This window comes from Garra rufa, chromosome 21, assembly GCF_049309525.1.
Source record: "Garra rufa chromosome 21, GarRuf1.0, whole genome shotgun sequence".
Taxonomy (NCBI): Eukaryota; Metazoa; Chordata; class Actinopteri; order Cypriniformes; family Cyprinidae; genus Garra; species Garra rufa.
In genome coordinates, this window is record NC_133381.1 from 42,206,221 (window position 1) to 42,229,751 (window position 23,531).

The following is a 23,531-nucleotide window of genomic DNA, read 5'->3' on the forward strand; positions in this document are numbered from 1 at the left end:
TGTTCTTCCACATTTCCATTACTGTCATCGGTTACTAAATCCAATGCAGCAATTGAGGTCTCGTTGTAAGGTTAGCAAAGCTGCACGACAAAATTGCTAACATCTGCAGAGTTCCCTCCATGTGTCAGGGGCTTGTCTTCGCTTAAGCACATTTTTTTTCCAGTCGCCACAGCTTGTTTCAAAGGCATATTCCACATTTGTTTACTTAATTCTGCTCAAACCATGCCTTAAAGAGATTCCTCGCTGTTAGAGTCCAGATAACGTAAAATGATGCGTGAAGCCTTGCCTTCCTTTCCTCCATAGGCTTCATTACTTTTTAATATGTGTGCAGGAAGAGGGAAAAATGGCGTGGAGATAATCAATGGTACAGAGGCAGTAGCCCATTAATCTCCCCACGGATTCCGTTCTAATATGCACACTTGCTTGGGCAAACATGGGCTCTGCTGTGGTGCACGTGTCTGCCTGGATGGGCCACTTAATGAAACAGCCAGCCTTCGCTTCCTTTTGAGGAGATTTTGCCGAATGAAAAATGAACTGTCTGCTGTTTGCCACGCCAAGGAGCGTCGACGTTTTATTGAATTCAGGTGGGAGTTGTACGTTCCCTGTGCAAGCAAGACAAACAATGAGAGCAGAAGGCAGGAAATGGTGTGAGCACTAGAGCAGGTCCCTATGGAGATTTTATCAAAGATCCCTAATGCAAACAGCAGCACAGCTGACCGGGGGAGGCGCACGAAAGCCGAAAAGAAAGAAAGGTGACCTGCGGCACTGAACCTGGACAGAGGAAGCAGATAAACATGGCACAGAGAGAGCAGGAGAGCCTCTTGTGTGGAGGTGTAGATGTAGAAGAGGATGTATACAATGACCGCTGGTTGGGCGGCTCTGAAACCAGAGCTAACCGCTGGGCTCACGAGCCCTCCTCTCAACGCGCAAAGAGCCACCTGTGGACGGAATTTGCCACCGTGACTGTCTCCAAAGGTAACCGAGATACACCTGCCGGGACGGGCTCACTCCTGCGCACGCGTCACGTGGATGTGTCGTCAGACGAGAGCGAGAGAGAGAAACAGAGCGGAGTAATCTGGAGGAGAGGGTGGGCGGCCTGGCAGCCATAAACACAGGGACAAACAGCAGCGATTGTACGACATAAGCCAGGGTGAAGTTCGATATGTTTTCTATGTCGGAGGGTTGCTGGTGGGTGAAGACAGACAAAAAGCCGTGGCTAAGAGGATTGCAAGGCAGGGATAGTGCATGCCGGAGCCCTGAGGTGGCAGAGATTTGTGCCTGTATGGAAATGTATGATTCACCCCTCCAGCAGCGCGCTCCGCTGCCGTGAACACGCTATACTTCATTTGCTGGCGATTATGCGGGTTGCTGGCCCTCTAAGCCCCTTTGAACTTGTAATTGCCGCCGGTTTTAAATAATGAACATTAAGGGAGATTCAGAAGAGTGTGTGTAATTACAGGTTTTCCCTGCTTTTCTTCTGCACCACAGTTGAAGAGGGAGAGGAGGAGGAGAAAGAAGGAGGAGGTTCTGCTTGCTGAAATCCGCAATGTCTCGCCAAGTCTCTTTATCTAAATCGCTGTAGATTTGAGCAGGGATTGTCGTGCCCCTGGGACATTACAACTACTACGATCTGATCAATATTCACATGCATTCACATCTGGAGCCAAAACGCTCCGGTTTGATTAGGATATCTGTCTTTCTTTTAGCCTTCTTTCTTTGGCATTTTGCGGATGTTTTTGATACTGCTCACCAGTTTAAGTCATCACAACAACCTCCCTTATGAGCTGTGAGGATCAGATAGAGGCACCACGGTGTGGCCGCGGAAGGCCTCGGTTTGCCAATGTCTTGGGAGGCTGAACGGAAACCACAGCAAATTGGCGCGTTTTGTTTGTTGCCTTTGATGCACCATTCAAGATATGAAATGATGTTGTGCAGTCACAGCGCTTGGTCGTCATTATGAAATAGAAAGGAGGTGCAGACAGAGCACAGAGGGAGGCCCATGAGGAGAAGTGCTGGAAAAACAAAACAGAATAAAAACAGCAGCAGAGAATGGGCGGGAAGATCACAGAGCAGAAATAGAGCTCTGGGATTCAGAGGAGCGCCAGTCCCCTGACAAACTAAACAGAGAAACGCAGTCTGGTTTTGATTTTTGCTCCACACACACGACTATCCTTTCTTAGTTTTCCGCTTCTATGTCTGAGCTGTTTCTTTGACCACACCCCTAGTTCTTCCCTCGTTTTGGCCTGAGACATACTCTACGTAAGCATCGATTTCACACAAACACAATATGAGCATCTTCTGCTATCACAGGTTTCCACTTTTACGTCAACTACTGCCATGGATTAGCAACAGTTTGAAGAGAATCAGGCTGAGCAAGTTAGTTAAACTTTCCACAAATTTATAACAGCTTCCTGAATAACAACAAATCTGGACCATATGATTGCAATCTTCTGAACAGGCACTGGCACCTTTGTTTGTGTACTTGTCTGGGCGGAGGTCAGTTTGAGCTGTCCACTGAGATCTAACTTCAGTTATTAAACTGAGGTTCTTGTTCTCCTCACTGTTTATATGTATCTTCAGGTCAGAGCAAATGCATTCCCTTCACACACACATGCATGGAACAGCGTGTTCCAGCCTGTTCAAGCCATCTTTATTAATACCGACTCAGTCTGGGTATGTAGGAACATTCCAAGTGTCAGCAAGGTCATCCCTCAACTGAAAGATTTCACTCTGTCTCTGAGGTTCAGAGAGACTCATTTATCTCTGAAAAGCATCAAAACATGATAAACATGCCATAACTTACACAACATACAGGATGATGCTCAAAGACAAGATAAAGACAGAGCAATTGCCTTCAGGTTAAAAATGCTATTGCAAACTGCCATATTCAGCAGCAACAGTTCAAAACAAGGATGCACAGAGATCTGAAAGTAAATCCCATTAAAGGAAGTGCCTAAAATCAGAGAACAATTAAATTTACTTTCATTGCCATTGCTGCCTAAAATGCACCTATGAATGCTGAAGCATGTTGGTGTGTGCTACAGAGTTTTAAATGTCTTAAAACAGACATGAATTTAAGAGGCAATGCTTCTATTTTAGCAGCTATTTTAAGTCCTTGCATATGACAGAGGATATGGCTTCTCATTTAATTCCCCAACCTGCAAGTATTAAAGAGTCACTCGATATGGACATCTGAACTTTCAGCCTCTCTGATTCAGAGGTTCTGACAAACGTGCACTTACAGCTGACTGCAGCAGTGTGCTGTTTACAGTGACATACTTGATTTCTAGATTTACAACCAGCAGGAATGAACAGAACAAATGGCAGCCAGCAGCCACAGTGTGTCCTTACTGTAGGATCACTATCTGTACTCAGCTTCACCAAACCTTGTCGCAGTCTCAGCATTACCACAAGGGTACTTCTATGGCCAGTTTTCGCTTTCGGATATGGTAAGAATATTACTGATGAGCAGTTAAATTTAGCAAAAACTGTTGCAATGTTTATAGTTACTTGCTCAATAAAACATCAGGTTTTAATAGTGCACACATTTGAAGGTTCATCAGGGTAAGTTATGTTTCTTCAGGTTTGCACATATGTGCAGATACACACACACTGAACAGATCTGTTATATAGGCTGCACTGGTGACAGAGGGCAAACAAGCCCATGATAGATTAGTGTTGCCCCACTGCAACCCCCCGGAGCGTCACAAAACAACCTCGCTGGGCCTTAAATGAAACCGCTGCTTTAAGAATGCCCTGCATTACAGCACACAGTGAGGGAGGAAACCTCTCCTGAGAAAACCCAGAGCTTACATGCGGCGGGGGTGAAGAGAACCTACTGACCACATTTCATGTTTCTGCGTGTGTGAGAGAGAGACGTAGAGAGAGGAGGAATTTGACTGAGGTTTTTAAGTGTGCTTTTTGTGTCTGTGAGTGTATTGTTTGAAACTACTGCAATGGAAATCAACACTGACGTGAATCAGACATGCAAACAGCTGCAGTCAGAGCAGATCAGCCCAAATGTTTAGTCTGAGACGGGCCTCAAGAACGTCCCCACACAGCTTTACTGTGCGACTCTATTGGCTGATCACTGGCTGATCCTGTTTATTTTTTTTACACATTTATCTGATGAGGCTTTTAACTTGTGAATCAAAGGCGGCAGATGAGAAATTAACATGTGACACTTAAGATTAAGGATGTTTCCATCAACAAATCAGCCCTCTTTATTAAAGCCCCTATTAAACGAAAACACTACGTAATAACTTTCTGCAAAACTGAAATGACTCTTCAGCTGACGTAAAGGCTATTGGGTAAAAATAACATTAGCCAACAATATCACAGCTTACTTTAACCTGATCAAATCCAGGTAGATAAAAGGATAAAGATCCGGGTGGATTTCTGAATTAGCCTTGCCCTACATTATTTTCCAACAATAATTCAGTTTACAGTCTCGCCCCAAACTCATGCCACCGGTTGAGTCGCATTTCAGGCCGTCCCGTTATTTTCACAGCTTTTTGAAGGTTTACCGAAGTGAAAGGACAGCACAGGCCTGGAGTGCTATCTTTGTATCTGAGTGCTTCCTGTTTTCATTGCAGGCTGACCCTCGTCTTAGCAGGAGACACGCTGAGGGCGCCAACGGACTAATTGAGAGGATTCAAAGTTTGTCTCCATTAAACTGTTAGGTGACCCCGCAGCTATGTCAGCGCAAACTACACTTCGCCACCACGCTCTCTCTCTGTGAGCTGCGTAGAAGGTTCTTTGTCTTGTTCATTAAATATGAAGCCTAATAAAGCAATACACCCCACAGTGGAGTTTATCTTTCCGATAACATAAGCTCTGTGCCGTATGGGAAAGCTTACAGCAGCCAGCTGGGATTTCCTCCCGCTAATGGCACTGGAAGAGATCCAGAGAGCTCCAGGAGGAAGAGAACATCTCTGGGGCTTCAACTGCGGCACGTTCTGACCCAAACTCTCGAGTTCTACAGGGGCACTTCAGTCAGGAGCTGCAGTGCATGGCTTCATCTTTCGCACCCCTGTGGGATTGGCTGTTGGCTGCCAATGCCCTGTTGGCTCACCCTTGGAGCATCAGAGAGGGACACTATTCCTCGGGAGAGGAGGCCATCGATTTCAGCCCACAATTGCAACTGTTAGCCGGCGCGTTTTTTTGTGAGCGCGGGGGATGGAAACGGGGGGAGGGAAGGGGTTACGTCCTTTTGAGCCCCTCAGAATGGGTGACAATGGCTCAATGTTGAGAACATATGTAAAGGGACCCCCACCGCTCATGGAAGAGCAGCTCCGCTTTGGCCCTGTGGTTGAGAAAATACAACCTCGCCGCTTTTCTTTTGCCCCCTCCAATGAATAGTTGAATGGAGAGCTGCCGCTACAGGCCATTCAGGGCCAAAGTCCCCATGAATTCACCCGCACACAAATGCATCCTGAACTGGAAAATACATTTGCTTAACAAATTAAAATAAAAGGCCTGATGTGTTAGTGTGTGGCGCGGTCGTGCAGTGTAAAGGATTGCGCGGGGGGCTGTGGTCGCTACTTCGGGATAATTCAATTAAGTCTCTTTGGTCGGAAAAAAATAGAAAGGTGGGTTAAAAAGGATGGATTATTGCTCACGCTCATAAAAGACTCTGCAATGAGAGAAACACCTAAAAGGACGACGGAAACTTCTGCATTTGCACTAATGAAAATTCTCCCTGCGTTTTCGTGTTGTTTAAAACAATTCTAAAGGAAGCAGGAGTACGTCTCTCGTGAATGTCGTGAATGGGGATCTCCTGAGCTGCCAGTAAAGACGCCTAATGATCTCTGAAAAAAGCGCGAAATTCCTGCGTGATATGGAGCCGAGTGAATGAAGCGAGAGGCGTTTGTGGGTAAAAGCGGCGATGTAGGTGGTGGGTTGACGCCTCCCTCTTCACCGCTTTACACACAAGCGCGCCAAGCGGCTCTGGGAGTGTGAAGGGGACGACAAATGAAAAGAGCGCAGGAATAAAGCAGAGAAAAGCAAAGCGTCTTTGTCTGTCTGTCAAATTGGGCTGCGGTGCAGTCATTCTGATGATGATGAGAGTTATAAGCGCATGGCAGAGTTCAGTGCCTCTGATTAGCCCTTTAAAATAGCCGTATTTAAGAAGAGTTATTATTTTGGCATGGGTTAGATCACCGGGTCCAAGCTTTCAGAACAAGTCCCTCACACACGCGGTCCTAACACGGCAGCCGCTCTCAGTTTCCTGTAGAGCACACGCTGCGTTCACGTGCTCAGGGACGGCAGCACCTCCCTCAGAAACCCGACCCTTCCTGTCCTAATCGATATATCCTGAGCCGTGGATGATGTCGTGACATCAGAGAGGCCGATGGAACACGACCCCGCGTGCCACCTCTCCACACCCACACACACACACACACACACACAGGGCTCTCTCCTTGTGCCACAACAACTAGCATTTGCACTTGAACTCTACAAATATTCTTTGGGAAGAAGTGATCAAAAACAGCATGGAGCTGGAGTGGTCAATCACTCTCAGTTAATTAGTAACAGCACACCCACATTTGTTGTGAGTATTACTGCAGCTGTGATTTAGCCAGCATTACTGCAAGTCTGAAATTGCTCATATTCTGATACTGAAATTAATATTGAATGACATTACACATAATATAGCTAAATAATTTATTTCTGCTGTTCAAATGAATATCGTTCTAAGCTGAGGCAAATCAGGATCAGCCACTGTGTGTCACTGAGTAACCCAACACAATCAAGAGGAGTGATACAAACTGTAAAAAGTCCCACCGCTGCTGGCATTCTTTCAACATCCAATCAGATTTGAGGGCCGGATCTAACTGCTGTATAAATGTCGATGACTGTGCATTGATTCTAGAGCTTCAGTAAGAGTTCACTGTGAAAAAATGAGACTTACCGTGAGATGCTGGAAGAGCCATGCCCGCATGATGTTAGTGGCGACTTTGGGGAAGATGCCCCTCTTTTTCTGACGCTTTTTGTCCTTGTCTGGATCGTCATCGTCGCCCGTGCCGGGTGAGGCCACGCTGTTGTCTAAACCATCTCCTGGACAAAAGGAGAGTCTTTTAGAAACGTGGCACACGATCATAAACATTAAAAAACAGACACACCCTTACGTCAAATCCTTATTTTGCTCAACACCATGCAGAATTACTAAGAACTGGTGCTAAGACAAAAGCTACAGTGTGATAAACACAAATGCACAACCCTGCAGCCCCTTCCCTTCCTGTGCCTCATTTGCATATCACAAACACATCTGACGCTCCTACGCCGATGTCCGTCCGGTGCACGTGTGAGGGCAGGCCGGGTCTCTTCATAACCTACTTCCCAGACTTACTTTCTTTGTCCTCTGCCATTAATTGTGCATTAGCAAAAATGATTTACTTTTAAAAGTCAGTTATTTTTTCTTGGCCTTGGGCGAAAATGCCTTGAAAGCCTTCCTTCAGGGCATCTAAATTATGTATCTGAAAAACTCCTGCACTACGCTGCGATATTCTACAAATTTACACTTGCACGTCTCTCTGTTTTTGGGGAGACATCAATCAGGCGCACCTATATGAGCAATAATCACGCATTAATATTTCAACTAATCACTTTAAAAAGGAGGAAAGAGAACAGATCCGATGGGTGGCGTAATCAAATGCAAAATACATGAAGAATACAAGGACAGTTGAAAGCCTTTCCTTCCCCTCTCTGTTTTAATCTATTATTTTTCTCACTAGTGCTGTTTTATCGCCTTCGCCGTGTGGATCTGTGCTAATGATGTGACCTCACAGAGGCACGCGAGAAGCATCAAACGCCCAAAATACACACTCATTCAAACTGCACGTTCAGAGATTGAAAGACTGCTTGACCGCGTACGGTGGTCAAACGTAGGCCAAAAGAAACGGGAGTTCACGCGTTTGCTCTAATGACGTCACCGGAGGAGGGGTGTGTGTTTGGGAGTGTAAACTTGTCTTGTTGTGGTGTGTTATGAGTGGACCACAGCGAGCAGTCCAGGCCAAAAGGTGGCCAGATTAATTTTATTGACGTTTCCATTTTCACTGCAACACGATAGCCTACTGCTCACAGCGGCCAGAGCGACCCACGTGTATTTACAGACCGACCCGTCGCTTCATTACCCTACGGCCCCTGACCGCTCGGGGTGAAACCAGACGCCCCTCGCGCACACACAGACACTCGCTGATAACCAAATCTATATGTACACAAACTAAACACACACTCACGTCTGGAGATCGGTGTGTGTCCGACAGATCTACATCACAGTAAATCAAGGACATAATGCAGAGAATGAAATGTACACAAAAATGTTGAAATGCAGTGGACACTCATTTTAACACAATTATCCTGATAGTACATTGGGGCATTGATAACAGGGTGTGTTTTTAGCTGATACCAATAATCTCTTCTATAATCAGCCAATAAACCGGCCAGTATATACCACTCTATCATCACTAGTGAAAATATGCTCTCACACACGACAGTGAGTCAAAGCAGTGGAAATAATCAAAAAAATGATGCAATGGGATTAGTGACAGAGCAAGAGCGACAGAGGCAGAAGAAAAAGGAAAAGAAAAGAAAGGGCAAACTTGCTCATTACATGTGAAGCTGCTAATCTACATGGCCCCCCCGCTCACTGGTTAGCGCTGCAGCGCCGCAGGGCGAATCGTCCCAAACGCTAATGGCCTCTGACTGTTCCCTGGCAACTCTGCCATTTGAACCTGTGCGGATGTGAACTCCAGCACAAAACATGAGGACGACACGAGGAGAAGAGGAGAGGGGGAAGGGGAAGTATCCCATCATGCACCTCTGAGATGGGGGCAGATGGGGGGGGGGGCTATTAGGAGACGCCCAAAGGCCTCCGGGAGACGAGGTGCTACAGTCTCGCCCCAGGCACTTTTGGAAAAGCAGTACCCTTGGAGAAGGAAAAAACATGCCCTCTCTCTCTCACCCTCTCTCTCTGCCTCTTTCTGGCTCAAACGTGACCACTGTGTACATGTGTATTTGAGTCAGTGTGTGTCCACATTAAACTGGATCCCACTGACCCGCATAAAACCGACAAGAGCAAAAATGACTGTAAAACTCAGACTAAAGTTCAGTTTCTCAGCATTAAATATTAATTATTAAAAATGGATCTGCACATCAGCCCGTGTTCCTGGCAGCTTGTCAGTTGAGTGTTCCAGTGCAGTTAAATTATTATTCTAAAAATGTGATCTTGGACCACAAAACCATAAGTGTCAATTTTTCAAAATTGAGATTTATACATCATCTGAAAGATGAATAAATAAGCTTTCCATTGAATGCTTATTTATGCTTGCACCTAGGACACGGTTCAAGACCATGGGCGACAGGGCTTTTAAAGCATCCGTTCCTCGTCTGTGGAATGCCTTCCCAGAACAACTCAGAGCCCCCAAGACCACGGATGTTTTTAAAAGAGAACTGAAAACCTTCCTTTTTTAGAAAAGCGTATTTTTAAGTGTCTGTGTTTTATTATCTATTTTTATCTGTTTGATCTTTGTAGCACTTTGAGATTTGACGTCAAATGTATAGTGCACTATAAATAAAATTCATCATCATCATCAAAAAAATTTAAATATTTAAAGTTGTCCAAATGAAGTTCTTAGTAATGCATATTACTAATCAATTAAAAAATTGACAAAATATTTTCATGAAACATGATCTTAATATCCTGATGATTTTTGGCATTAAATACAAAAATTGATCATTTTGACCCATACAATGTATTTTTGGCTATTGCTACAAATATACCCGTGCTACTTAAGACTGGTTTTGTGGTCCAGGGTCACAAATATTATTTAATAGTGTTGAATCAACCTAAATACATTGATTTGCATCAACAGAACAATTTTTAACGATTAAATTTGGTAGAAATAGCTCTCCAAATGTTGTGTAGTAGACACTGGAGCAGAACAGTTAGTTGAGAGTTGAGCAGTAGATTGAAGCTGTGCTGACGGTAAGAGCGTGTGATTATACAGCACATGTAATCAAAAAGGCAAAAAAGGCAAATCAAGTGGGCTGAAGCGCTTCACATTTTCCACCCTTTGTCTCGGAGAGAGTCGCAGTCACCGATTTGTTTGGCTCGGACATTTGTTTCAGGCTAATGGGGCATGAACGTGGAGGCAGTGCCGTCACAGGCTGAGCTTAAAGACACTAATTACAACCTCCTGCTGAGACGCCGTCCACAGGAGCTGCTCCTGCTCGTCACAGAGTGAGCTGAGGCTGTTCACGCTGGAGAGCAGTGATCCAGACCGCTGCACTCACCCGCAAACACAGACCGCACACCTCAGCCCTGCTCCTGACATGACTACTCGCATTCACTAGTCCTCTCATCCAGAACAGTAGTCAGTGGGTCAGTGTTTACCTTATGCTAATGACTCACCCGCTCATGTTTTCAGCTCCATTTTCTTCATCATTGATTAAATTCAAAGTTGCACTTTATTATGGTGTACATTTTTACAATATAGTCAACACAGACTAGCAGCTACTCCAAAAACAAGCAACAGTTTAAACATTTAGCTCGGAATAACCTTCACACACACATCTGTACAAACGTCCTCGGACAGCTGCGCTCTCACAGTCATTCTCGCCATGTTGTTTTCCTGCAGATGTAATGTGCAGTTGTTTGCGCTGAAGAACTAAAGCTTCTCTTTTGGTTGTAAATGAAGTGGAATAAAACGCTTTAATTAGACGTCTGTATGAGGAAGCGACTTAATAACACAGACACAGTCACGTCAGTGTCATCCTAGGAATGCTACGGATTTCTAAATCTCTAAACCCTGTGCTGAGAAAAAGAAAATGGAGCAACGCTGTTTGGCTCACGCACGGAACCAGAGGGGGAAAAAATGTTAAAACCTTTAACAAACCAACCTCGCGAATGACAGGAGAAAGTAAAAGGAGCATCAGCATTCAAAGGTTGAAGATGATAATCATATGCCAATAGTGCTTCAGACGAGCCTGTGTGAAGCGCTTGAGTAATTACACGTGTAATTAACCTGCTACCTGTAACGGCAATTATCTCATTACATCATAAACAGGGCCTTGGAGGGACGGCGTCTGATCGTAGCGCTGCATCCCGCCGCCCCTCATCTCGTCTCTTCATTAGTCCGCTAATCACTCTGATGAGTTTATGAGACATTAAGTGCTGCGGCTGTTTCCTGCATCTCTGAGCTTCTGGCCCGTGCGAAAGACAATCACAGGGAAACAACATCCCGAGAGACGCTTTAAGGAAGCTGCACATGAACCTATGCTGTAAGGACAACTAATTCAACACTAATGCAAAAACAAGCACAGATGCGGGGCAGGAGCACTGCTGCCTATAGTTCACAAACACAATCCCAGAGTAGCACTAACACTCAACTCATCAGCTCATTAGTAGAGACTCCAAGACCTGAAACAGCTGTGTGAGAGAAAGGAGACGTGCAAAATGTGCAGTTCCTTCAGGAACATCGTTGGGAACCACTGGACTGATAGGGAAGAACTGAAAAAGTCTAGAGACTGCACACACCCACAGCACAAGCACACTCCAATTGCCCCTAAACACACCCCAACACATGCTACATGCCCCACAACACACACCCAACACCCTTCCTGCAGCCTGTGTTCCAAATCAAATTACAATAATTGGCCCCAGAGGTTACTGAGGTGCATCCAAGTCTATTCTCGCTCTCTCCAGTCAGTATCAGCACACTTTGAAGCTTGTATTACGATGGAGAGCAAATAATGACTGCGCACATGAGAGCCACTGGAGGAGCCGCAGCACTTTCACACCGCAGTCATTAGAGAGTTAATTACTAAGATAATTACTACAGCAAATTACATCAATTTTCACCAAAACAGGATTTCTACGGCCTATGAACGCGCCATTATAAACCACACGACGGAAAGACTGAAACAAAGCTGCGCTGGATTCGGCTTCATTCGCCTCAAGAGAGGGGATCAAAGTCCTGCCCCAAACCGTGAGATTGTCGAGGGTCCGATTCTACACGTCACCAGACAAAACCTGTATTTATGGAGATTCTCCACCCTCAATTGCACTTCAGACTAACACAGACTCGGCGGACACCTTGGAGTTATTACGCACGCCCCTCTCCGCTCCGCCTTCCAGAGCCGGGCATCAGCAATGGGCTTACGAGGGCAAGCCGCGACCGTTAAGGCACGAGACACGAAGAGGCCAGTGAATTAAAGGTTCTACACCAACAAGTCAACCATCAGATCGCGGGCTCCAATCGGCAGGCCTCTCTCATCAGCCGTCTGCCCTGAACTTTCGCTCACAAATGTCCTGGAGGCACGGAACAAAGCAAGCAGAACTGATTGCTGCACCGCGGCCCCACTCCGTTCCGCTGCGTCTCGACTCTGTTTGGCTTCCTAATGAGCTCACTAAAAACCCAATTCATCACCCATAACCCCTTCTCAACCCTACTTGAAATGCAGTTCGGAGGAGTGCTCAAGGGCGGAGGGGGGCGTCGGTGACGGGGCGGGCCGCGGACGAGCGACAGTTCAGTCCTTTTCACTTTAGGAATGTGTGCCTCTCTCCAGCGGCCCTACAGCAGAGATTTCCACATTAATACCCTTCCTCATCCCTGGGAAGACTGGAATTCGGTGGGAAGGGAATGCGGTGGAGGGGACTGGGTTCTGCGCAGATGGAGATACAGTTTAGGAAGGCAGATGTGTGTGTGAGAGAGAGAGAGAGAAAGGGGTGTGTGGGGCGTAAAGTCCCTGAGTTCCTCATTACACGCGGTCAGAGCGATTCCTCAGGGCACCTGAGCTGAAAGCAGGAGATTAAAGCATTGATGAAGCCTCCGTTTAAAATGCAGCTGTTTTATTCTGCTTTGGTAATTAATTCTTTTTCCGATAGCGTATTGATTAAGCGCAGCCCCTGATGAAGTTCAAACTGCGAAGAGCCCCCCCCATGGGCCTCGGCTACCTCATCGCGGAGTCAATGAAAACTTCCTCTGATTCTCTCTCGCATGCACATGTGCAGTTTGCGCTCATAAATTAGTCAGCGTTCTGTTGGTTGCAGCTGCCCGGTGCACTAGGGCTGGGTATCGCCAACTATCGCCTTGATATAACATTCCGAAAACTAGATTGTGACTGAAAAAGGTCTGTGATCTTATTCATATTAATATCCATCCAGATTTAGAGAGCGAATGCTTCACGATAGATCGACGTGCACAAACAGAAGCGTCCTCGTGTAGTTCAGAGATGCCGTTCACCGTTGGGAACACCTCCAGAGTTCACGTGTGCATTCTTCTCTGCAGCAGCTGTGAGCTCCCATCAGCCCAGCGGCCCCTCTGGGGACCCAACTAGCAGAGAAATCAGATACTGCTTTACAAGAGCAGGAGAAGCTCGCGTCTTATCCAGACACTTCTACCGGCTCCTTTACAAGTCAATAACCGCGGCCCGCTGTCCTTCCCACAGTCATTCCCAGTGTTCAAGCACTCTTCCACAAATGTAAAAATAATGAGCAGAACTGCATTAATGGAGAGAGAGACTTCTGTTAATCAGTCGGTGATGAGTTTTCTATTGACTGTCTCTTGTGTTATAGGTAAACTCAGAAACTCATTCTGGGCTGGGTGAATTCAGGTGAAACTCATCTTAAAGCCAAAAAAGTGAGCTGAATTCACCTTACTTACACTTATTCGAGAAGCTCAGAAGCCCTGCATTTGAACCAAACAGGAGCAGGTTCAGATTACAGCCACTCCGGTGTCTGTGGAGTTTCTAACATTCATTGAACAAAGACATTTAGGAAAACGGTTGACTGACGCGGGTGTGGTATACGTCTGTGACGCAGCTATACTACAGTGTTTGAATGAATTCACCGTGCCCCTGAATTAGTCCAAAAACACGTCTCAAATCTACGAGCAGCTTTATGTCTGTCTGCTTCTTCAAAGCTGTTATCTGCTTTGCTTTTCGCCCTCTGTGTATTTTTTTTCCGTCTCACTCTTTTTTGGCTTTTTATTGATTTTTCAATTTTCTCTTCCTGTAAAATCTCAACAGCAGATGCAGCCGTTCCCCTAAAGCTCCCGAGCGGAGGCAATGACTTCAACCATCAGGAAAATCAAAGGCAGCGAGAAAGAGAGCAACAACGGCTTCTCTTCGGCGTAATGCACGTGTTGCATGCATCGAGGAAAGAGGCGAATTCGGTGGAAGCGGACTGCGCTCCGACCCAGCGACCCCAGCGAGGCGTAAGCGGCCCGATGGAGCACGAGACGGACCGAGACGAGACGGCAAAGATCTCCAGCCAAAGGTCGCTCTAGCCGCAGCCGCCGCCTCCGGATGCTGCGGGGAACGCGACTCATTTACCGCACAACGATGCGCTTGGACGCCGGCCCACCCAACAGCAGGTGCTGTGAACCTCTGCAGCACTGAGCTGCTCTTTACTCATAAAGAAGGAAAATGATCTCATGGGCATCTGAGGAACGCAGACCGCGAGGCCTTTGAGGAAGAAACAAAACCGTTCTGACGCGCTTCGGCCGGCTCTGCCTGGCTCCCTCTTGTTCTGTCTCTCTCTCTGTTTCTTAATAGCGCTGGAGTTTGTCCTGCGGGCCGTGCGAGGGCTAAAGGCAGCATTCCCTCACTTCAGAGCGCTTCTGAGGGTCGGCGGGTCGGATTCGCAGATGTCTCCCGCAGACAGTCGGTTGTCTGAGGACCGCGGCCCAGCGAGAAACACACAATGCAGGCCTGACCCCGCAACACCGCTAAACACAACATGTTTTTCTTTTTTTTGTCTCGTTTGGTTTTGTGCTTTGTCTACACTTGTGTTTTCCCTCATGACTTGTAAAGCTTTTCCACTGGAGGATGTCGAATGTGGAAAATCGGTTGCTATCGCGAGATGCCATTGTTTGGTATTACATTTCAGACATCTAAACGGTCTCTCCTTAAACTTCCTCCAATTGTTTCAAGAGATTAAGTCATTCTAGTTCTGAGGGGACGAGGAAAGATGCTTTCGAGAAGAGAAAGAGGGAAACGGTGGACAGAATAACTTCACGAGGAGAAAGACGAGTATTGCTGTGCTGCTGCAATTAAAACCAAATGGAACCAAGAACAGTCCTCACGGGAAAATGCGTCTCAGGAGTGAGAAAATCAAATTAACTCTAGTTTCTTAATTCACGCTTCTGGAATTATTGTGAATGAGTCATCAGCACACAAAGAAAGATACACCAAAATGCGCCTCTGAAACAATCAGCCAGGTCAGTTAAGTTTCACAGTCGAGTCCTCCGCAAACTCTGGTACGAAACACCCACTCAGTTCCAGAGGAATAACATTTATTCCGCGCTTCACTCTAAAATGCATTTTCTGGGGGTATGAGATCAGAGAGGAGGCAGCGTTTAGCATTCAACAGCCTTAAAACATGGGAAGTGTGTAATTGGAGCTACCTGAACAGACCAGGAGGCAGTGTTTGAACAGCAGCCTCATTTCCTCATCCTTTTTTAATGGTTGGTGTGTGTTTGTGTGTGCGCGCACAGCCCTCTATTCTGAAATTGATAACATTCTAAATGAATTATCATGATGCATAATGAGCGTTATCTCGGCCTCCTCCCTGAAGCCCGCAGCCCTGCGTGGCACGTTGATTTGTTTTGTTGCACATTAGCCTCCGTTCTTCTAGAGAGCTCACCGCTCCAGGCGTGCAAATAAGAAATTATCCTTGCTGACTAACACTCCTAATACCTCCTTAGGGTAATTAGAAATTATTAGACGGCTGCCTCCAATAACGAGAGCTAATAGCACTAACCGGCGTCAAACCCCTCCATCCCCGTCTCCTCAAACGGAACGCCGGGACGGCACTCGCGGCGCACGGACAGACGGACGGACCGACGGAAGGACTGGCGCTCTTCCCCGACACGCTCCCTCGTGCTCGACGACTCATTATGGCACACGAGGGAGCGGAAATCAGACTATAAAATGAGCTTATCTGCAATAATGCCCAAAAAGATTTGCATAAATACGTTAGCGGTGCTTGGGAAGGCAGCATCTCTTTCTCATCCGCCCACTCGTTCCAAAGATACCTGTAGGGCATCGGCGCTGTGACGTGCTTCAGAGACCACACCGCCGAACGCAAGCCCTTCACCGGCATTCTGGCTGTTTGGAGGGAGGAGGCGGCTGGGATTAGGGAGCGGAGGGGCGTAAGACATGTTGGACAAACACAATAGGGGCGAGGGGACGCATACTGCAGGAGAAGGGGTTAATGCCGAAATAAGTACACCTTCAATAGGCAAAATGAGCAGGTGGGCCTGGCAGCGAAGGTCCCGCAGGACTGCTTCTCAACAATGAGACTCAATGTACAGACGTAAACAAAGATGGTGCATTGGAATTTATATAAACTGCATGAACCCAGTAATGTGAATTAACATGTTAAAACAATAATATTAACATACATTGGCTTTTTAACACCTGGGTTGTTTTGTCTTTGACATTGTGTAGTTTTGCCAATGTTTTTTGAAGATGAGACTGTCAGACAATCTGTCCATGTTTATCTGTCTGATGTTTCCTACCAAATGTAAGATATTTTTTAACAGTTAAAAGATAAGTGTTTTCTCCTCTCCTTTAAAGGAGTAGTTCACTTTCAGAACAAAAATGTACAGATAATGTACTCACCCCCTTGTCATCCAAGATGTTCATGTCTTTCTTTCTTCAGTCGTAAAGAAATTATGTTTTTTGAGGAAAACATTTCAGGATTTCTCTCCATATAGTGGACTTCTATGGTGCCCGCGAGTTTGAACTTCCAAAATGCAGCTTCAAAGGACTCTAAACGATCCCAGCCGAGGAAGAAGGGTCTTATCTAGTGAAACGATTGGTTATTTTCTAATAACATTTACAATTTATACTTTTTAATCTCTACACAGAGTACACACAGAGCTAGACAAGACGAACATTTGAGGTTAAAAAGTATATAAATTGTAATTTATTTTGGAAAATAACCGATCATTTTGATAGATCTTTCCTCGGCTGGGATCATTTAAAACCCTTTGAAGCTGCATTTAAACTGCATTTTGGAAGTTCAAACTCAGGGGCACCATAGAAGTCCACTATATGGAGAGAAATACTGAAATATTTTCCTTAAAAAACATAATTTCCTTACGACTGAAGAAAGAAAGACATGAACATCTTGGATGACAAGGGGGTGAGTACATTATCAGTAAATTTTTGTTTTGAAAGTGAACTACTTCTTTAAGTCTACTTGTTTTGCTATTCTAAGTATACATGATTATCTACAGTATACCATGTTATATTCCTACTGTCTGAGACCCAGGCCTGAAACACATGGTTTAGACAGCGCTGGCCTCAGTAGCCCCTCGCCGGCACAGAAACACGGGTCAGACTCTCATGAGAACAGAACCGCTCATGCCATCCGGGAAAACAGCGCTGGAGACTAGTGTGATGGGATTATCACCTCTTAAGGGTGACTTCTTGGCTGACCCCCTCAGGCACAGCGTGCTAAAACAAGAGCCCGAAAAAACACTCAGTGCAGTAGCGCTGTTTTATTAAAGGGCCAGCGCAGTGCTAATAAAGCTGCTAGAATTGAGCAGGCATGTAAGGTATTCCCTTCCTTTCACTAATCTCATTTCTCTTCTGTCTGTAAGCTTTACTGTGCTTGTTATTTGTCTACAATTGTCACCAGCAGTATTTAATCGTGATCATGTCCACCTGCGGTCACTGAGATGAACACACACCCTGTACAAGGACCCTGAGTCCGGAGGTCATGAACAACGTGTTTTTCACAGATTGATTCTCTTGCAAGCAACAGGAAGAATGTGATTGTTTGTTGATGTTTTCTAACATGACATGGATAATTAAAAAGCTTTAAAGCAAAGACACTATTAAAAGTCAATATTTCTGTTGCAAAGGATCCAAAGTTACAAAGATCTCAAATAAAGCCATGCGATATCCCTGCTTCCCATCGTTCTGTCTGTGTTTGTGGGTCAGTATTGAGTTTACTAAGACACACGTATGTGTAAGAAACACACAATGATGTCCTAGTAAAATTCTGTCTTTGTGTGTCTGAACTTTTCCCTTTTTCGTCTCTCTGTCTGTGGCATAAACTTTAACATTAAAAAGAATAAAGTCTGAAGAGAAGAAAGTCTAAGGCCAGATCTGCAACAACATCTCAACCGTAAGTGTGTGTGTGTGTGTGTGTGTGTGTGTGTGTGTGTGTGTGTGTGTGTGGAGGGTCTCAGTGCCTGAGGGCCACAACTGATATTTCATTTTCCTAAAAAACTGCTGTGGAAAAGGGCAGAGGATTCCCGCTCACTGCAGTCAGTGAAATGAAACCTCTCAGCCGCTTCCAGCACAGTGAACTGATGTTGAACAGAAAGAGTGTGTTTGACCGGATGACACTGAACACGCTCATGTGTGTGAAGATATATGATGGTCTGATGGCTTCATTAACTCATTAACACTGGACAGACACGCTGCTGTCGTCAGTTAGCAGTGATTGCACACAGACAGAGACGGATGGGTCCTTCTGTAATGATTGATATTAAGTCAAGCCAAATGTTTTTGTATAGTGCTTTTCACAATACAGCTTTACAGAAAATCATAATTTTGTGTGTATGATGCCTGAGAGCACAAAGCAAGTTTTAGGGCTGGGCAATATCACAACATATAATGGTTCTTAGTTTTTGCGGTTTTAGAAATATTTCTAGTTCTTGTTAGTTTTTAGTTTAAATTATTTTCAGTGTTGGGGGTAACGCATTACAATTATCGCAAGTTATGTAATCAGTTTACTTTTTTCAAGTAACAAGTAACGCATTATTTTGAATTTTTAAAAAAAGTAACACCAGTTACTTTTTTCCCCAGCTCTCTGTTGAGAAAGCATGCGAGTAAGATGTTACTTTTGTTCTAAAAATAAATGTGAACATGCATTATTTAACTCACTCACAAAAAACTGATTGAGTATTCCTCGAAATGAATAAAAACAGTGAAATTCAATTTAAAATATGACACAAACCTGCAATAACTAAATGTTAAACAATACAAATATCCTTTATGAATTCAATCTCATTTTATTAACCAAAATCTTTGCTGCTGACCTTCGGTGATCCAATTCAACAATACTAATAGACAAAAATTACTCAAGATAAACTAACATTTGTTCTTCTTTTTTTATTGCTTTGTAATAGGCTTTTGGTGTGAAAAGGCTCTGACATTGCCAAAAATAGAACTTTTTATATTAAAAACAAACAAGCTAACACTGCCCAGATTTTAAAATTAACGCAAACGTAACGCATCACTTTCCATAAAAAGTAACTAAGTACCATAATTAGTTACTTTTTTTAGGGAGCAATGCAATATTGTAATGCATTACATTTAAAAGTAGCTTTTCCCAACATTGATTATTTTAGCACTTCAATTTAACCTGAAGAAAACTAAGAAATGTTGCCTTGGGAACTAGCTTTTATATACATATACAATTTTATTTTATTTGAGTTAATGTTTATTACTATTTATGTTATTCCAAACAGACTAATACACTGATCACTAATCTGACTATGTTTAAAACATTTGACCCTCAAAAGTACAGACAAGCACACACTCGTACGTATATTAGAACGATACTATACTGCATTTACAAACAGCACAAGGCTCCAGAGTTTGTGTCTCTCACACACTTTCCAGCACTGTCAAATAAACTTTGTTTTAGGAACTCACGCTTGTCCTGTCTCATGTGAACGTGTGGACTGGTTGCTGAGAGCGAACGAGCGCTTCTAGCGTGAACGTAATTGCAAGAATGTGAGAAATGAGGCGTCTGTTCTGCTAGCCGGGGTGAAAGGTCACAGTGCGCTGCAGGACGGCTGCATTGCTGCACCAGAGCTCCACATCTCTGCCTCTTCGTGACTGCTGTCCTGCTCTCTATCTCTCTCTGTCCTGCCTCTCATCTCTCGCTCTGAGTGTGTCTGTCTCACTCTCTGTTTGCTTTAGTTTGGGCCAGGGCTTGACCGGATCACTCGGAGGCAGTTCTGCGTGCTGTACCGTAAGTGTGTTAGCCCGTATCGACCAGCCGTTACTGGATCCAGTGTGAGAGAGTCGATAACTGCAGTGGAGGAACAGCTCACTGGTACTTATGACTTCAGCATGATCAATAACACTCTCCTCTGCTTCATCACACACAGCTGCACTATGGATCATACACTATATTATATTTCTATTATATATTATATATTGCTATATCATTAGTAGACTACACAGTTTTTATACTGAGCTAATGATATATTTTTTATCTCCTAACCCTAAAGGGCCTGTTCACACCAAGAATGATAACTACAATGATATCTATAAAGTTTTAATAATCGCTGTAACTCAAAGAGAACAGCGAGTCCACATTACAATGATAATGACACAGGGGGATGATTTCAAAACTGTTTTCCAGCTGATGAATATTTAAAACATTGACAGGATTGAAAGCTTAGAATAAACAGAACGTTATTGTACATTGGTGTAGTTATCACTATAGTGATTGTTCTTGGTTTGAATTGATCTCAAAACTTTTTTAATCTGTTTTCCTCATGGGGACTGTGGGATGGTATGACACAACGTAGCTGACGTGAGGTTTCGCTCTCCACATCAGCAAACAGTGTTTACGTCATATCTGATATGGTTCGGTCATGAAAGCATCACAGGACTCACCTTGTTCGCTGCTATTGTCTCCGCTCTGTGACGCGTGTCCTCCGCTGGAGGGTCCCGGCGTGCCGGCCGAGTGTGTGGACGTGGCGTCGTCGTGATCTCTCCAGGACGCTGGGTTCTGGAGACGGCCAGAGCGGATCCATCCGTCCACGTTCCCCATCCACAGCACAAAAGAGAAAGAGAGAACTCATGAATGAGCTGGACAAACACTTCAAAGATTCAGATGCACATCTAAACACCAAACAGATGTTATTTGTCTGGTGCATTTCACAATTCACATTATTTCAAATCAGCTTTACAGAACATCAGCTTTAGTTCATCATATCTTAATAACTTCATGACTTACTGTCACTTTAGAAGATCAAACTGGACAATAATATAGTTAGATATATTGCTTTACGCAAGCATGCTGTATGCATGCAGATAAAAGTGGATATACTTATGTATATTCTTATATTATATGTATCTGGCTTTATGTATAGAGCTGTTTGATAATATGTGACCCTGGACCACAAAACCAGTCATAAGGGTCAGTTTTCTGAAATTGAGATTTATACATCATATGAAAGTTGAATAAATAAGCTTCTCATTGATGTATGGTTTGTTAGGATATGACAATATTTGGCTGAAAATCTAGAATCTGAGGGTGCAAAAAATCCAAATATTGAGAAAATCGCCTTTAAAGTTGTCCAAATGAAGTTCTTAGCAATGCATATTACTAATCAAAAATTAGGTTTTGATATATTTACAGTAGAAAATTTACTAAATATCTTCATGTTACATGATCTTCACTTAATATCCTCATGATTTTTGGCATAATTTGGCAAATTGATCAGTTTGACCAATACAATGTATTGTTGGCTCTTGATACAAATATACCAGGGTCCATGTAGCATACATTTGTGACGATATAAACAACACAAGCCGCCTAACAGTGTCATTACCATCTCAGCATCTTTAATGCAACAAAAAACAACATTATAAACTTGTCATAATTTATTCACCTGCATGTTGTTTTAAATCAGCATAACTTTCTTCTCAGAAACACAAACAAATATTTAGCAGAATGTCTGAATGAAAACCACAGCTTGTCAAGCAATGAAGTGTTTGTCTGTTGCTCATACAAAGCAGAACATGACATACTTTTCTCATTTTTAGAGCCCTCCCTCATTGGCTTTCATTATATGGAAAAGAGCAACTTGGACATTCTGCAAAACATCTTCTGTTGTGTTCCTCAGAAGAAGAATGACCAAAACTTGGCTGAATTCCAAACGTCTGTGTTCTGAGCAGCAGTTGATCATTTCCACTGTCACAAGCACAGCATCTAATCGGACACACACACAGCGGTCCACGAGGGCCGTTTGTCATGAGTAAGAGGGCATCTCCTCCTCACCCTTCCTGAGGTTTCTCAGGGTCCGATCGGGCCGCGGGGGAAACAGGATTTGTACTGTACAGGAAGAGCTTTATCTGTGTTACACATAGACGAGCAAGAGGAGGAATTTCCTTTGCCACTCCAGCGAGAAAAAGTCTTACAATCCCGGCACACACACACACACACACACACACACACACACACACACACAGTGAGTCACCTGCATGCACACTGTGAATAACTGCAACCTAAAAATGGCATAAATATTATTTAACATTTCCAAATCAATTCACAGGTTAAATCGGATAGCTCCTTAAGGTAGCAACTGCAGGTCATCTGTCACTCACGAGTGTGAAGTGTGTGTCTGATACAATAGAGTCCCATCCAAACAAACACATTAAACACACACACACACACACACACACACCAGAGACACAAATATCTGCAGAACGACAGCAAGCATTTGCTGTAAGCTCATTAGAGACAAAGCTCAAGTCTTAATCTGAGAGCAATGGAGTATGTGCAGCAACACACACACAGACTTAAGTGTTCTTACGAGTCTCAGCGGCGTATGTCTGCTGTTAATGCTGTTAGTTCACTACGCTAGAACCGAGCCAATCCACACAGTCTACAGACACAATCACACTCACAGAGCTCTACCACAGACATATCATAGTTATTTCAGTCAATATAATCCATAATTATGTTATAGTACTATGCTAGTCCAGTCTTTGCATATGAAATAGGTTACAATGTTTACTCTACCCTATTGGTCAATAAAGGCCTGTTCACACCAAGGATGTTAACTGTAATGATAACACAACTATAATATTCACGATTATCATTATTCATTCATTTTTCTTCAGCTGATGACAGACAAAAACACTAACAGCCAATCAGAATCCATCTGAGTTTGAAATGTTTGAGCAATTAGGACGGCAGATGCCACTTATAATAAACAGAAAGGTGTTGTTCATTAGTGTGGATGCAGTCATAGCAGTTATAGTTATTGTTCTTGGTGTGACAGATTTTAAAAAACAATCTGTGCTGCTCAAATTCAGATCAGATTCAGATGATCAGGGATCTTGTGGAAAATACATTTGAGCTGCTGGGATTCATCAGAAATATCTGCAGTGTTTTCATATTACAGCTATTTTATTCCAAAAGATCACGGAGAGTATGATTTATGCCATTTTTAATAACATTCCCCAAACCGTGATTGGACGCTGTAGCTGCAGTGTTTATCTGAGATGAATATCAGCTGTTGCTCATGTAATAGTTTAGCAGTGAAAATGACGTTGGCTCTGTCAGAACATTTACGGCACGTCTTCAGAGAAGAGCGGAAAGAAAAAACAGCCGTCTCTGCGTAATGCAGTTCAGCTGAAGCTTCATCCACCGAGAACGAGCTCGTGTTGTTCCAAGCCATGAAAATGACCGGGTTCTGTTTCCTGTAGCCGAGACGCCCACTGCCGCAAGACAGGCCTAAAAACACACGCGCGCCCCT

General features: G+C 44.2%; 1 protein-coding gene across 6 annotated transcripts in view; it reads right to left on the minus strand.

The window, feature by feature from the left end:
• The window catches only part of meis2a (Meis homeobox 2a), a 60,531-nt gene that overhangs the window by 29,666 nt on the left and 7,334 nt on the right, over positions 1-23,531 (minus strand). For 5 of the 6 annotated variants that reach the window (XM_073826660.1, XM_073826659.1, XM_073826658.1 and 2 more), the window contains exons 7-8: positions 20,659-20,773; positions 6,914-7,059 (exon numbers count right to left, since the gene is read on the minus strand). In XM_073826660.1, the coding sequence (XP_073682761.1) occupies positions 6,914-7,059; positions 20,659-20,773 (261 nt within the window). The remainder of the gene's footprint in view (positions 1-6,913; positions 7,060-20,658; positions 20,774-23,531) is intronic. The other variant, XM_073826657.1, reaches the window with a different exon arrangement.